This window comes from Quercus robur, chromosome 11, assembly GCF_932294415.1.
Source record: "Quercus robur chromosome 11, dhQueRobu3.1, whole genome shotgun sequence".
In the NCBI taxonomy this organism is placed as follows: domain Eukaryota; kingdom Viridiplantae; phylum Streptophyta; class Magnoliopsida; order Fagales; family Fagaceae; genus Quercus; species Quercus robur.
The window spans coordinates 46,438,242-46,454,027 of NC_065544.1; the positions used below are offsets into that span (position 1 = coordinate 46,438,242).

The 15,786-nt window shown below is 36.5% G+C and overlaps 2 protein-coding genes across 3 annotated transcripts; both read right to left on the reverse strand.

Annotated features, from left to right (window-relative positions):
• Positions 1-274: 274 nt before the first annotated feature.
• Positions 275-8,813, reverse strand: LOC126705407 (coatomer subunit alpha-1). Of its 2 annotated transcripts, none has more exons than XM_050404404.1 (5): positions 8,565-8,813; positions 7,984-8,223; positions 5,327-5,821; positions 1,789-4,839; positions 275-516 (listed from the first exon to the last, which is right to left on the reverse strand). In XM_050404404.1, the coding sequence occupies exons 2-4, from the start codon at positions 8,189-8,191 to the stop codon at positions 1,886-1,888; spliced, it is 3,657 nt and encodes a 1,218-aa protein (XP_050260361.1). In that variant the 5' UTR covers positions 8,192-8,223; positions 8,565-8,813; the 3' UTR covers positions 275-516; positions 1,789-1,885. The 2 variants fall into 2 exon arrangements, with proteins under 2 accessions (XP_050260361.1, XP_050260360.1); XM_050404403.1 differs by having other exon boundaries at positions 7,984-8,255.
• A 4,523-nt stretch (positions 8,814-13,336) lies between these two features.
• On the reverse strand, positions 13,337-14,643 carry LOC126706653 (putative FBD-associated F-box protein At5g56820). Its single transcript, XM_050406188.1, has 2 exons — positions 14,136-14,643; positions 13,337-14,028 (listed from the first exon to the last, which is right to left on the reverse strand). Exons 1-2 carry the CDS (start codon positions 14,562-14,564, stop codon positions 13,591-13,593), a joined length of 867 nt encoding a protein of 288 aa, XP_050262145.1. The 5' UTR covers positions 14,565-14,643; the 3' UTR covers positions 13,337-13,590.
• Positions 14,644-15,786: the final 1,143 nt, after the last annotated feature.

Below are 15,786 nucleotides of genomic sequence, written 5' to 3' on the forward strand. Positions count from 1 at the left end.
ATTCATTGCAGCCACCCATTCCACTTTCAATTAGTAATTTAGTACACAATGCTATCAAGCAAAACATAATGACTTCGATTACAACACCCAAAAAAACCAAAAACCCATTTCTCATTTGTGATCACATATTCATAAATTGTCAATAATTTGTCGGCAAGCAATGAATATAGATTGCAGCCATACACCAACATCCATTGATGGCCATCAAGATCAAGTTGAGACTACACCGTGTGGCAAACAAGAAGCAGAGGCAAAAGGAGCAGCAATTGAGATCTGAGAGAAAAGACATGCCATTCTTCTTATAAAAATCATCTGTTGCTTACAAATAATATTACAATCGTTCCACTATCTCTAAAATTAAAGAAAACAAAACCAGAAATAGAAGACCTAGGATATAACTCTCAAAGATAACATAAGGATGAATTTATTTCATTCTCCAAACTTTACTTTTACTTTTAGGCAGCAGAAGCATGATCCCATGCCTTGGTGGAAAACTAATTCAGCTTTAGACATGAACTGCACCATAGACAAACAAAACAAGGTCAACAAGAAAAAAATAATAAGAAAGTTTAATCAGGTACACCTAAATCATTGATCCAAGAAAAAGAAACAATCTTTCTAGATAAGTGAAAAAGGTAAGAAACAAAACAAGTTCAAGACTTTGATATTTGGATTTCACAAAAGGAGAGCTTAAAATATTAATCTAGATTCCATTTGTAAGTAAAAACCTATTAACATCAGTATATATAGGTTCAACAGCAATCTTTTATTCTTTTAAAAAAAAAAAAAAAAAAAAAAATTCAAGTTACACACCATATCTAGGTTCAACAGCAATTTTTTGTTCTTTTTTTCCATTGGTAAGTTATACATGCACTACAATAGGTCTTTGCACCCACGACCTCACTCTTCCCTTTAAACTTAAAAGGGAGGAGATTCCAATTGAGCTAAAGCTCATTGGCTGCAATTTTTTCTTTGACTCTTACCACTCTTGATCAATCAAGAGCAAGATCTATGAAAAAATGATCTTATTAATTTCTCAACAGATTACCTTTTTTCTTTCATTTGGGATTGTTACAACATTCCTCACAGCTTTTAAGTATCAGCATAACACAAATTCCTATTTCAATAAAATAATGAAACCTTTTTTTACGTCATCACTGATACCAATGCAGTGAGGGGACTATCAAATTCTTACAATAAATTTTCCAATTCAAAGTGTCATATTTAAAAGCTATGATTGAGCTCATCCAGGATCAAATAAGAAGCATAAACTAAAGTACACAACAATTCCCCCACCACCCAACTAAACACACAACCTATTTTATCCCCACCCTCCTTTCTTCTGTCCCTTATCCCCCATACAGCCAAAAGACTTCACAAAATCTTCACAATCACTTATGAAAGGCAAAGGGGAGAAAAACGTCAAATTATAGGTTCTCCCAAAAGAACATTACACTACTTGCAGCCCTTGTAATTCAAAAAAAAAAAGAATTAATTATTTGAACTGGCACAATAATACTTTACTAATAACCAATTAAACCCCCAATTCATACACACAGAAGAAATTTGCCAAATGGCATCATTATACATTGACATGTAAATGGTCCTGCCCATGAACAGCATCTAATTCTATGAACAACCAACAAGAATAGCCCAAGTCAAAATTTCTGAAATTTTTTTATTACATTTAAAAATCACAATAAACTAAACAACGGGGAAGAAACGTAAGAAAGGCTTGATAAGGAAAGAACAAAAACAATTCATTACTCTTTCTTTAGTATTTCTTACCTTTACCTACAGATGTGAATCAAACAACATGGTTGCTTCTGCTGCCAAAAGGATGCGGAAAAAAGATCAAAAAAATGCTCCTGGTCTAGCTGCTTGATCATCGTATCTGGGAAGGAGAACAGAGCAACCCCGAAGCATCTGCACCAACCACTGCAAGATCACAAACAGTACAGAGCTGCCCTTCCTGACTTGGCACAAACCGGGAACTACAGTATGGGCAAGAGACATCCTTCTGTCCTCGGTAAATTGGCACATATGTTGCGCCACAAGTCACAAATGGGTTTCTGAAATCATAGTTCAACTGGGCAGAATCTGTCATATTCCTCTCCGCAGCCTGCAGCACTTGCCTGGCTGTCCTTGCTTGGCTCTCTAGGGTGGGGTTGGTCTCTAGAAGCCGCCTGGCAAAGTTAGCTGCAGTGGCAAGGTTCTTTGCCTTGAAGCAAACGGTCATTGCATTTTGCAAAGCAAGCCTTAAGTGAGGCATTTGAAGGTTGCAGTGAGTGAAATAGGCTGCAAGCTCTTGTTGACGTACTGGATCATCCTTGACTTCCCTCCTCTTAAGCTCAATTTGCAAACCCAAAACATACTCTTTCACTATAATGATCAACTCCTTGACTTCATCAACTTCCCTCCTTGACTCAACAACTATAAGAGGAATGGTATGGAGAATGCTAATAAAAAGTCGAAGCGCCTCTGTGAATTTTCCAGTCGTTGTGGCCTTGTAACCTGCCTTAAGCTTCTCCTCCAACTGAGAAAAATTGAACACTAGTGCTGGTGGACCCCTAACATTTGGGCTAGCAGACTCATTCCATCCTCGTTCAACCGCCAATGATATCACTGGAGCAGATGAAAATGCACGTAAATAGCTATGACTGCCAGTGTGAAGATCAAGAAACATGGGTCTCAATGGAGCAAAGTTTTTAATTCCAAGTTGCCTGCTCAGTAATCGCATTGCAGTATCAAAATTTCCAGCAGCTGCATGTTCAGCAGCAAGTGATGACCTCTGGACCCAAATTTGGCTTACAGGCATGCCAGGAGTTGGGGCCACAAAAACTGAAGAGCGAGCATTGACAGATGCCCTTGGAGTGTCTGCTTCAGGGGGGAGCTCCAAATCTTCAAGTTCCCATCCCGCTTCTTCCTCATTCTCTGCAGCCTCTTCGCCATCTTCCAGAATTGTTGTAACATCCCCATTCTGCAAGCCATCAACATCAACCATGTCCAGCTCCTCACCCCAATCACCATCAGCAGCCTCATCCTCTTCATCTGCAGCTCCCCTGCCAATATTATCCAGCCCTCCTTCAAATATTCCTTTCATAACTCTCAGAAGGGGCCAATCACCACTACACATAACCGGAGCTCGGGGCATCAGAAGGGAGGCTGTTTTCCCCTCTGGCAAAGAGGGAACATTATCTCCCAACTCAGCTGCTAGACGTTCAGCAACGTCCTGTAGCCCATGGGTTGAAGCTGTAATGTAAGCAAGTGGCAAGTGGCCAACATTTTCCAAGATCTTAACACGTTCTCTGACATCACCCAGATATAGAGCATTATGAAACTGACCCATGACATCATTCTTGACTTCAGCAATTTTCATCATCTTGGACAGCTTTTCAATATTACCAGTTATTAGATAAAGAAAAGACAGCCTCTCAAAATTTTTGGTCCTCTGGTAGGCATATTCCACAATACCTGCATTACCCTGGCGAAGAGCCTCCACCCCCAGTCTATACCAGTAGTCTTTCTCATCGATTGCTGTAGCTGATGCAACTGCAATTTGGATATTCCCACTTTCTATAGCCAAATTGAATCTAGTTCTCTCATCTTTCACAAAATGGAGAGCAACATCTGGGAAGCCCTTCTGTTGAAGATAAGCAATCACAGCCTCCCCACAAAGCTGTGAGTTCCTTATCATGCTCATAACATGGTCATATCTCTTCTTCAAAAGGGACAGCTTGAAAATATATTCTGTCGCATCAATAACTATAGACCTGTTTTTTCCATCACGATCCAAGCAAAAGATAGTATTGCCAGATACCTTTGTAATGTATATTGGGACATCAAGAGTTCTGATTATCCCACTATCTCCATTTGGGAGGCAGTACTTAATGTGATTTAGAGTCGTATAAATAAAAACACCATTATCATCCCAGGCACCACTCTTTACACGGATTGTCTCATGAAGAGTGCACTGGTGAACAAGCTTCTTGCTAGCAATGATAATGGCATGCTTGCTGAGTAAAGCAACATTCTCCATGTCATGAGACCAAACAACATATTTGACAAAAGGGGTTTGAAGTTCACCAAGAACAAGCCTCTGCTGGAGATCAAAAATAACCACCCTATCCTCGGCCCTACAAAGCAAGTTACCTGTTCCAGCATAAAAGATTGCATCTGCAGCTATAGGAAGGGCACTCTTTTTAACAATCTCATTTTTCAGATTCTTCACCAAGACTTGATTGTTGCTCTTCTCAAGCACAGCGAACCTATTCCGGGCCACAAAGACAGCTGATCCCCCAGGACCTCTCTTTGCTTCTTGCAGACTATCACCCCTACCAATGCTATCTTTGGGTATGAAATACAACTCATAAGATCCCCCATCAACATCCGAGCAGATTAGAACAGCATTTTCAGTGGGACTATAGGAAAGAGTCCTTGGACTCTGATTCAAGCTAGTGGAACCAGGCCGTCGAATTGGCATTACTTGTGTATCCTTTTGAGCTGAAAACTCATAGAATCGCAAAAAGCGATCTTTGGTATAGAATAGAGAATCACCACTTACTGCAAAGGCAGGCCGTTCTCTCTCCAACTTGAAGACAATCATACCGCTGTCATGACCAGCTGCCAATAGATTCATCTCAGGGTGAGATGCAAGAATCCAGAATCGATCATGCTCACGACGGAAAGTTTGAACTCCAGTTCTCTTTGTTACATCCCACACACGTATACTTCTATCCTCTGAGTTGGATACAATTATGTCCTGTTTGGCATGGAACATGACACATGAAACATTATTCATGTGCCCTCTCAATGTGTCCACTTCCCAAGCCTTTGTATCTGAAAACAAAATGAACAATTACCTTACCAACAGGGTGCATACAAACTCTCTCTTTTTTATAAGTGAACAAAATTCATTAAAAGCACAAAGGGGCACAATCCATGTACAAGGGAAGTATTCAAGAGATACACCAAAAATAAAAAGGTGTATATACTTATAATAGTATGATAGCAAGGATAAAGGATAATTTATGAGTTTCCCATTTCTTTGCCCCTTAGGCACAAGAAGCTTCAAATTTTAAGCCTACCAAACTAGACTGGAAACAAGGTTGTTCCAATTGCAGACCACCTCGCAACAATTCATAATCAACAGAAGGGAATTTTTAAAGAAAAAAAATTTAAGGATTTTTCTAAAACCCATAATACTACTACAGTGTTTACTCTGAACAGCAACCAATAATTACAACAAAACTTCGTCAATTCCCAAAAAGGAACTAAAAAAAAAAACTGTATGCATAGTATAAAGGAAATGGAAAGAAAGGGTTACCATTCATTCGCCATAATTTGACTTGGCGATCATCAGCTCCTGAGACAATCAGAGGCAGACTGGGATGAAATGCAGCCCAGTTCACCCCACGGTCATGACCTTCCAAGACATACTTAACAACAGCATCAACACCACCAAAAAGATCACTGTTCATCTGACTCAGCCGCAAGATGTCATCTGCAGGGGAAACTGTCTTCTTTCTGAGAGCACCAATATCCCAAACACGAACAGTCTGATCTAGGGAGGCTGACACCACTAGGTCTTCTTTGGGGTGGAATGATGCACACATAACATAGTGATTGTGTCCCGTCAACACAGATATACAAGTGCGTGACTGCCAATTCCATATGCGAATGGTCTGATCATCACTAGCACTCACAATCCATGGGTACTCATGGTGAAACTGCACCGTACGGATATAATCCAGGTGTCCAAGAAGAGTGAAAAGGCATCTGTGCAACTTGTAGTTCCAAACTTTAATCTTGTAATCATCCCCTGAAAAAAGCCAACAACTTCATTGGTGCATACACAGTGCATCAGAACCCCTTCACCTTGGAAATAACTTTACTACTACATGTACTGCACTCCTCTCTCTCCCAGAACTAGCTACATTTACTGCATGAGGAGCCCCTGTCCCCCGTAGTTACAAAAAGGAATCATACTCTAACAGGTTTATTCAATAAGATTCCATTGTTTGTCAATTCTATTGGGAGCCACCAAAAATTTCCCGAATTTGCTAAAAATTCAACTAAAAAAATCAAATCAGCATTAATTCAGAAATTTTATTTAAAACCAAAGAGTCTTGAACCAAAGGTAATAATCTAGGTGTAAAACTAGTAAAGTTAGTTCAAACTGTTCAGGAAATTGTGTATCTACCCTGTTTGATTGCTCATAAAAGAGAAGAAGCATTGTTTTAAACAAGTCAACTATATTATAAGATTCTTCATCAGTTTGGACTTGGAGAATTAATTTGCTGTAATCAACTAATTCCAATACCCCAAAGCAACCATTTGGATCACTTAAAGTAAACGTTTTTTGATATAGTGAAACTCAAAAGGCATATGAAATAAAGTAAAACTGGACATAAGAATTAAAGAGAAATCTCAATTATTATCTCGAATAAGCTATGGGTATACAAACTTTTAAGTTAGTAAAATCTTATGAAGAATAAGTATTCCTAGCATTAATTATTTATTAACTCGAATAAGGTATGGATATACAAACTTTTGATAAGTATTTATTATCTATAACTAATAGAAGGGGATTCCCAGAGTTTGGTGTAATCTTTCTATTTCTTGAGATGCCCCGATTAAACAGTTCAAAAAAGTGCTAAATAGTGAGGTTAAAATAGAAAAATCAAACTTATTCTTATCAGTTGCTTGAAAGGACTATGATCATAGATTGTTGAGATTATCCAATATTAGATAACCCAGGTTACATATTTTAAGATGACAGAGACTTTTAAAAGAAGTATTAGAGCAAGTGGAAAATCATACACTCCTCTAATTATACAGTTTAGGGGAGCAATTTAAATCAAAAAAGAAAAAGAAAAAGAGCTAATCAGCTCTAGGTCAAATGAAATCCCTCCCTTTATAATAGGAAGGTGGAGGGTGAGGTTGTGGGTTCAAGATCCAGCAAGTGAATGTGTAGTTACCAGTCACAAAAGAAAAGGAAAAATAAATGTGGTAATTACTGACCATGTAGCAATAGTGTATAATTTATTTGTTAATTTTATATTTACAAAAAAGTGTTTTACGATTCTTGGGTAGAGGAAATCTTGGACACAACTTCCCATAGCTAGAAAACCGTTTTTCTACATAATAGTTTCCATGTCTTTCATAATTCATGGTACAAGATTTATATTGAATATGTTTGCTAGATTGAGAGACACAATCTTTAAACTCTTTTTTTTTTTTTTTCATCTAAAACTATCTCTATAGTGTACCGAAGCCAATTTGTCTATAAGTGAAAATTTTGTTCTTAAAAAAATAATGTTAACATACTGAAATTTACAAAATTAGTTGAACATATTAACAAAGAGGAAAAAAAACTCCTAAGCAGGCATGAAACATGTTCAAAAAGGCTACTGAATAATTAAGCAGGTCTTATTTCAGAATTATTATTTGATTTATTTTATTGAAGCAGAGTGATTAATAAATTATCTTTCCTTCACCACTTTTTTCCCCCACAACTTCAAACCTTAATAAATATATGGTGCTAAACTTTATACAATCAAATCAGAGATTTATGCCAATAAGCCATGGCTCAAATGGCACTTCCTCTCTCATAAGTGTAGGTGGAGGGTGAGGCTATGTGTTCAAAACCCATTGGGTTTATGTGAAACTTCTCAATAAAAAAACTAAGAGACTTATGATCCAAATCCCGTCATTCCAAATCCTCCAAATTCAGATTTTCATTTCCTTTCTCATTTATGCAATTCTCTTGGTGCCCTATTGGCACATACTAGACTAGATCTACACAAATTCAATGATTACAAACCAAAGGCATTCCAATTTCATATTTTAAATTGATGACATACAACCTACACTTACTAATCACAATCATAAGTCCACAAATCAATCAACGATGACATAAATGGCAATAAGATTCGCAATTCCATATCAAAACTAAGCCAAAAGCAGGTGCAATTTTGATACCTCCAGATACGAATAGTGGCTGAGATTTGTGGAAATGAACACCACGAACCGGTCCATCATGCTCGTCAAACCTATCAATCAGAGTCCCCATCCGGTAGTCCCATAGCTGGATCACACCACTGTGAAGACTGGCAAGGATCCACGGCCTCTTACTGTGGAAACTCAGTCCCTTCACTCTATTACTCTTCGTCTCGAACTTGGTCAACATCTTCTCCAATCACCGTGACTCAATTTCAATCACTGTCCACAACCAAATCGCATCAAAAAAAACCCTACACACACAAATTGCCACAATCCACTACCAGATCAAAATCCAAATCCGAATTCACAAATTACATAACACACAGCCAATAAAATTGAAATCTAATAATCGAATTTCAAAAAACGCGAGATTCAAAAATTTCGCGGCGTTTTTTGTTTTTTCTTTCCGACAATTTCTTAACATCCAAACAGAAAGCTAATTGTTCAGCAAAACGAAAAACAAAAACAAAAAAACCTAATGATGCGAATTGAAAACAGATCTACGAATACCTTAGATTTCGATTCAAAAATTGAAAATAAAAAGCGCATAAGATTTTTACCACAGATCTGATCAGTATAGAAAATGATCAAACGGAGCTACTATCGCATCCACAATCACCGACACTACCGGATTCGCTTATACACATATATGTATAGGTTCATATATAGAGAGAGAGAGAAAGAGAGAAATTTTTCACAGAGAAAGTTTTAGAGAGAGAGAGAGAGAGAGGTAGATCGGGAAGTAAAAGAGAGAGAGAGGGGTTTTTTCAGTTCTCTCTTAAATCTGAGCCTCGTTGAGTGGTTTTTTTTTATTATTATTTATAATTATAATTATTTTTATTTTGCTTGATAAGTGAGTGTGTGTGTGAGAGAGAGAAATGAAGAGAGGGAGAGAGAGGGAATATGAGAAATTTATTGAGGGTACGGAAGGGAATCAGAAATATTCCTGGTGATTTTGGGTACGGTGGGTTGTTTGGTGTGGGTTATTATGTTGATGGTAAATGATGGCCGTTGGATTTAGATTTTTGATGGTTGTGATGTTATGGGGTGTGTTGGCATAGTAGTTAGTAAGCTAGACTTGAACCTTAAGCAATATTATAAGAAGTCAATTAACGGTCTAGATTTGTAAAAATTACGTCAATGATATTTTATTTTGGGAAAATTTAAAGGAGGTTCAAGCCTTAAAGGGAATTAGTTTTAGAAATATTTTTAATAATTTTTTATGGAAAAAAACTTTTATAATTTTTTTATGTTTCTCATACATACCGTATTAAAGTAGGTTTCAGTTAATTTAATTAGTAAATTTTCTAAGTTTGAAACACTCTCAAAGAAATATGGAATTATAAGAAGTCAATTAACAGTCTAAATTTGTAAAAATTACGTCAATGATATTTTATTTTGGGAAAATTTAAAGGATGGTTCAAGCCTTAAAGGGAATTAGTTTTAGAAATATTTTTAATAATTATTATTGAAAAAAAAAAACATTTTATAATTTTTTTATGTTTCTCATACAAACGGTATTAAAGTAGGTTTCAATTAATTTAATTAGTAAATTTTCTTTTAAACTCTCTCAAAAAAAATATGGTATTAACTTTCCTAAAATTATCACCGTACATTTTTAGTATAATGATCACTCTATAAGAGCATCCACACTAGATGTGGGATATGTGCCAAATGCTAAATATTTGGCACATATCCCACACCAAACCCAATTTTAGCCCATTTAGTAGATGTGGGATATTGTTTTTTTTTTGCAACATTGACTAGTACCGTGGCAAATTTGCCACGGTACGGAAGATATGTGGTATATTATTTGTTGTTTGTTTATTGTGTTGATGAGTAGTAAATATTATTTTAATGTGTAGTAAATATTATTTTAATGTATAGAATTGAATTATAAAACATCTGATAAATAGGATGTTGTAAAATGATGTGGTAAAATAATAAAATAGGCATTTGATGTGGTAAAATGGTATAATTTTTGAAACATCTGCTACGGATGCTCTAAGTGCAAAATTCTTGTGAGTAAGGGGTAACCGAGTAAGTGCCAAAATTTATAAGGCATATATGATCGCCAAATTCACACACACACTTTCTAAGATGAGCTGGGTTAAGCATGATAATGAATCTTTTTTGAAAAAAAAAAAAAATGACCAAAATGTGCAAGGCATTTAAATTCAGAGAGAGTGTGTCGCATTCCAATCCTATTGATGAGTCTTGTGTTAAAAGGTTGTGAATTGAATATGCTTTGGCTAAGTTCAACAGAGGCATCTACCTCCTCTTTAATCTTTTCTATGTTCATACGTTTGAGAAACAACGAGTGCTACATATCTATAGAGAAATCAACTTCTATACATTTTATATACACTTCGTAAGATGAGTTGTGTGGGGAGTCCTACTAAATAATAAGACACTTTCACACTTTCACCAACAAATTCAATATTGACTTAAGCCAATTATATATGTTATATATATATATATATATATATATAACTTTTAATTAGCACCAGTCACTATTCAAAACAGTCTCAGCCACAGCTTTTTCAGCATTCCTATTTGCTTTCGGTAAAAGAAAAGTATTCACCTTTAGTAAAAGCATTTTACTTTCCGAAATTCTCAGCGATCTTCAGAGGGTCCAAAGCTCCCTCTAGCCTTTATAAGGAAGCTCAGGTTTCGGTCTAAGGCAGGCCCCCTTTCATAGGTTGAATTTCATACTTTCTCCTTACAGAATCCCTTAGTAATCCTGTAATAGGAACATACCCTTTCATATATATATATATATATATATATATATCAAGTTCTAAGGCTCTTTATATTTTACTATTTTTCATACTCTCTCTTTTTATTGTTAAGTATGGAATTAACTTAAACATCAGAGTGCTTTCTTCTATTTATGCAAGACCTAGATTACATCAACTTTTAGCAGTGCTAGACCTAACATGTGCAGTCATGATATTATCCTGCCACATCCTCCCTAAAGGTTTCCACCACCTACTAGTTGCACATAACACATGGATTGTATAATTTGTGATTTTCTCCCTAATCATGTTATCCTAATGTATTCAAATGGTGTTAGAAGAGTTTGTAGTAAATATATTTAGTGTCAATGTCCCCCCCCCCCCCCCCTTTTCTACCAAAAAATTATTATAATTGATGATAGGGTTGATTCATGGTCTAACCTTGATCTCATACATTTGTAAAAAGTAAAACAAAATATCATAAATCCATGGATTTATGTCGACAAAGGACTCTCTAATTCTTAAATCAATAGAGTTTTTTGAGAGTGGAAAAGGATAATTGAGTAGGGCTATTTGTTCTACCTTTTCCTAAAGGTCTTCCTCCCTTTTTTATGCTACTAGGGGAGTAGAATTTTTTCATAACAATGTCAATAGGATAGGATTTGAATTTGAACTACACCAAGTTTTAGGGATTATGCAGTAATAAAGTGGTATTGGATCTAGGAATTTTGGTGGGGATTTAGGTTGACTTGGACATATTTTCATTTGGAAAACCAATTGACTTTTGTAATTTCCCATTCAACAGAGCTCGCCCCGCCAACGACTACTCACGTAAAGGCCGAGCAAGAAGTTTCATTTAGAGAAACTTTGTTCTTTTTGTAAAGGCCAAGCAAGAAGTTTCCAATAGGCCATGTCAGCATGATTGGGCCCACCTTTAGTAACTTAAGCATTGGAACATCCTCCGTCGGTGCAACCCCAATGGATCTCTATAAATTTGTTTTTCTTTTTTTAGGTGTCTATCAACGAGGTTGGACTATCAATCAACTATATAATCAATGATAAAAAAATGGGTAAACAATTTATTTACAAGTTTTGGTTTTAAATTTTCAAAATGTCAATTGTTACATATAATCCTTAAGATTTGGGTTGAAATGAAAATTGTTGTGTTCCATCCAAAATGAATTTTTTTGTCATGTGTTGTGCATATGGCTCAATAAAGTTTTTAGGGTCTCAAATTGTAGCAATTAGAAAATTTGGGGGACTAATTTATAATAGAATCAAAACCATAAATGGGCAAATTATAGCCTACCTTAATAAGTATTAAAGAATGAATTTGTTCATAAAATGATAACTATGTTAATTTAGACGAAATCCTAACAATTTCATGCATCAAATGATCAGCTTGGTTCTTATCTTTTAGTAACCCTATAGTGGTTTTCAGAGGAAATTGGTTCTCCTTGCCCTTGGTAAGAGAATTAGAGGAGGAATTAGAAGACTAGAGGTTAAGAAGCAAATGACTTGTTATTTCTCAAGATGATTATGACAAGAATGAGTTAAATAATATAATAGGTTACTTGGGTACATGCTTCTATTACAATTGCTTACTCACTAATTCTGTTACTAACAACTAACTCCTAACAGATTAACCACCCTATAACTGATTCTCACATGCTCAATTAGAATTTAGGCACATGGTAAACATGTGGGAGCAGTAATTAACTTCACAGTTGGTAGCAGCAGTAGTAGCCACTTATAACAGCCAAGTGATTCTTCTGTTATTCCTAGGATCGAACCTAGTAATCTACAGCACTTGCACTCATACAAGCATTCTAGACCCTCATCATGACACACAAGCCTTCATAACAGCACTAACCCAGTAGCAACATGCTTCCTTGCAGCAGTAATGCAGCAAATTCACTAATTACAGTAGCCACTGCACTACTCAAGCACTACACAAAGATCCTAACACTCTGATACAATATGGTCTAACTGTATATGCGTCTCTAACCCCCATTTTGTCTTAAAATCAGCAAGTATATGCCATATTGGGTGTGGTGGGGGATCCCAAATTGAAAACATGCTTAATAAAAATAGCATAACTAAAGGAGATGGAAAATACAAATTAAACCTTCAAGCATTTTTTCTCTATAGCATGGGAATAAATGCCAACATAGAAAAGATGGAAAATGAATTACAGAGACATGGACCTAACAATATAGGCATATAACCATGCCCCAAGATATTAAATCAAAGCAGGAATGAACCAAATGCCACATTATTTGAATCATATAATTGAGAATCATGAAATGATTCATGAAAAGTCCCCATATCATTCGAAGAAACATATTTGCAACAAAGACTGTAGTGATTAAACTTATAGAGAAGCTAGAGCATGAAGTCTCCAGACACAAGTGAACTACGACAAGAATAGAGTAAAAACTGTAAAACAAAGTAACAATAAAAGCCATCAGTAGAGACATCCGCAAAGGCCACAAAAGTTGTTCCACCTTTGAGACCATTAGGAACAAAACTATAAAATAAAAGAGAAGCACATGCCACAGGCTTGGGAAACTAAATTTTTCCCACCAAATCGCTCAAACTAAAAAACAACTAGATAAATATAGATTGAAATCTTAACAAAAGAGAATCCTGCTCTACCACTGTCAATAACCCTCAAAGCCAAATTGAGTTCCCACCATTACAGTTGGACTCACTCCAACATCAACAAAGTTCAGAATTATAAGCTAAATGAGATATCCACATTATATATTCTATGCATTTTTTTTTTCAAAAGAAAACACAAGTTGAGAGAGAGAGAGAGAGAGAGAGACTGCAAATAGAAATATCCTTAGTCAAATGCAATTTGACAAGACTGAGAGCTCCTTTGGTACTCGCTTAATTTCTCGTGAACTTGAAGCTTCAACTCTGAATCTAGAGTACTTTTAAAAGTGATTCTCATAGTCTCTAACACTCCTACCGCCATTAGGAGCTGTCTAACAAATTCCATCTCATACTCATTTCCTGAAAATTGGTTATAATGAAAGGTTGTAAGGTGTGACGACAGGCATTCAGGAACAGTGAGTGGCTCCTTCAAGTAATCATCAGTTCTGATACCATATTGCACATAATTTTGAAGCGGTTTGACGACAAGTATTTGTAGCTTTGGAGCCCGATGAAGCAAGAGTTGTATTGCATGCCACTCGAAAAAAACAAAAACAGAAAAACTCAAGGAAGACAAATTATGAAACATGGGAATATTATCACGATTAGAAGCATGGGAAAGGATCTGCACGAAAACGACAATGACAATTGGGCAAAGTTACAATTCACTCTTGGCAATATTATTAAGTAGTATTTTGCATGAAAAAAAAAAAAAAAGTGGCTTGCAATTACCTCTGCGGTTTTTGTGGTCAATTCCATGGATATAACATTACAGAATTGTCCCATGAAGTCCCATACTTTGTTTCCATAATGTACATCCCGTCGCCATTGCACGACCTCAACGACAGATTCAACCACATTGGGGAGTTTTTCCAACACAAGGTCCTCGCTCAAAACACCGGCGAAATGGAAGTACTCGAGAGCTGGGGTGTTTATGTGGACTCTGGAGCGCCAACATATAATAGGGCAATGAAAATGTAATCTTTTGAGCGTAGGTATAAGTATAATGGCATCGACACTGTACGTGCCGGGATTCCTGTCCGTTAAGTTTCGTACACGAGCAGTAGACAGATTGATGGTCAAATCTCGAAGGAACGGGCAGGCAGCGAGGAGTGTGGAGAGAGAGTCGCGGTTTGCATAGCTAACAGATACAAGTTTCATAATCTTGAGACTCGGTAATAATGCAGAACTAGGAGGAGTATTCAGAAGAATGTTACCACTCAATTTCAGAACCGCTAATGTTGTAGAAAAGAAGATACTACGGGGCAGCTCCGAAACGTCAGAGAGCGTTGTAGGTATAGTTCAAGCTCTTGCAAACAAAGCCGAATGGAGGCGGCGACCCATGTTTCGAGATGGGTTGAAACACAACTTTGGAACAAAAAGATGCTCAACTTGTGTATGGGCGCGGGATCGGGACCGGTATTGCGAAGAGTCAGGACACTGGACACTATATCCTCTAAAGGGTGAGTGATTTGGGGGATATCTCGATGGTTAAAATATAGAGTTGGGAGGAGAGTCCAGAGGGGCCTCCACCTGCTCGACAATATGCTTGTGCGAATGGCGTCTGGGGTTGGGAGAAAGGAGAGGATGTGGCAAAGTAGAGAGTCCGGTAGAGTGCTGATAACGTCTCTGGCATTTCGTCGAGCAGAAGATATGCAATTCTCTGCTCTTTCACTTTCACTTTCGGTTCTGTCTCTCTCATCGAACTCTGTTTCTCTCCTCTGGCCTTTCATGTTAATGTATGCTACCCAAAGCTCCAAATCTCCAATCTGCTTCCGGTTTCGGTGTGTGGAATTTTGATTTTTGAGTGAAGTTTCAACTTTCAACTTTGGAATTGGAAACTGGCTACAGGGAGTATGGGTGTATCAGTAAAACTACAAGTACAACGATCAAAATGAGGAAATACCTAGCATTTCGCATACTGGAACGATGCCGTTTAGAGTAAGATCCGATCCTGAATTCCAATGTTGCTCTCGCTTTTTTCTTTTTCTTTTTTTTTTAAGGCAACCGTTTATCAAACTTTTGGCTGAAACATTTTTAATTTAATAAAAGTTTGCTAAAATATATTTTAACCTTGAAATTTTTTGAAGATGTGAGAAAATACAAGGAAAAGTGAAATTTTAAAAAACTGTATATAAAAATTAAAAACTAATAAAAATTAAAGCTTAACATTGATGTCAAAGTCAAACTCACTCTAAAAAGGGGTTTGCTTCCCCTTTATAGGTTTCGTTTTAAGAAAAAAATTGATTACTTTTGTTACAAAGTTATAGAAAAAGAAACGGAAATAAGGGATAAACACAATTTTTCGTCCTCAAAATTTCTCCCATTTTTTTATTTGATTCTTGAAATTTCAAAAGTAGCAATAAAATGAATGAAGTTTGTA

Coding starts and splice junctions, on each gene's coding strand:
- LOC126705407 (XM_050404404.1), bottom strand. CDS start 8,191: ATGTTGACCAAGTTCGAGACGAAGAGTAATAGAGTGAAGGGACTGAGT. Junction 5,822..7,983: donor GCCACTATTCGTATCTGGAG/GTATCAAAATTG, acceptor GGCTTTTTTCAG/GGGATGATTACAAGATTAAA. Junction 4,840..5,326: donor CAAATTATGGCGAATGAATG/GTAACCCTTTCT, acceptor TTTTGTTTTCAG/ATACAAAGGCTTGGGAAGTG.
- LOC126706653 (XM_050406188.1), bottom strand. CDS start 14,564: ATGAAACTTGTATCTGTTAGCTATGCAAACCGCGACTCTCTCTCCACA. Junction 14,029..14,135: donor TGACCACAAAAACCGCAGAG/GTAATTGCAAGC, acceptor GTTTTCGTGCAG/ATCCTTTCCCATGCTTCTAA.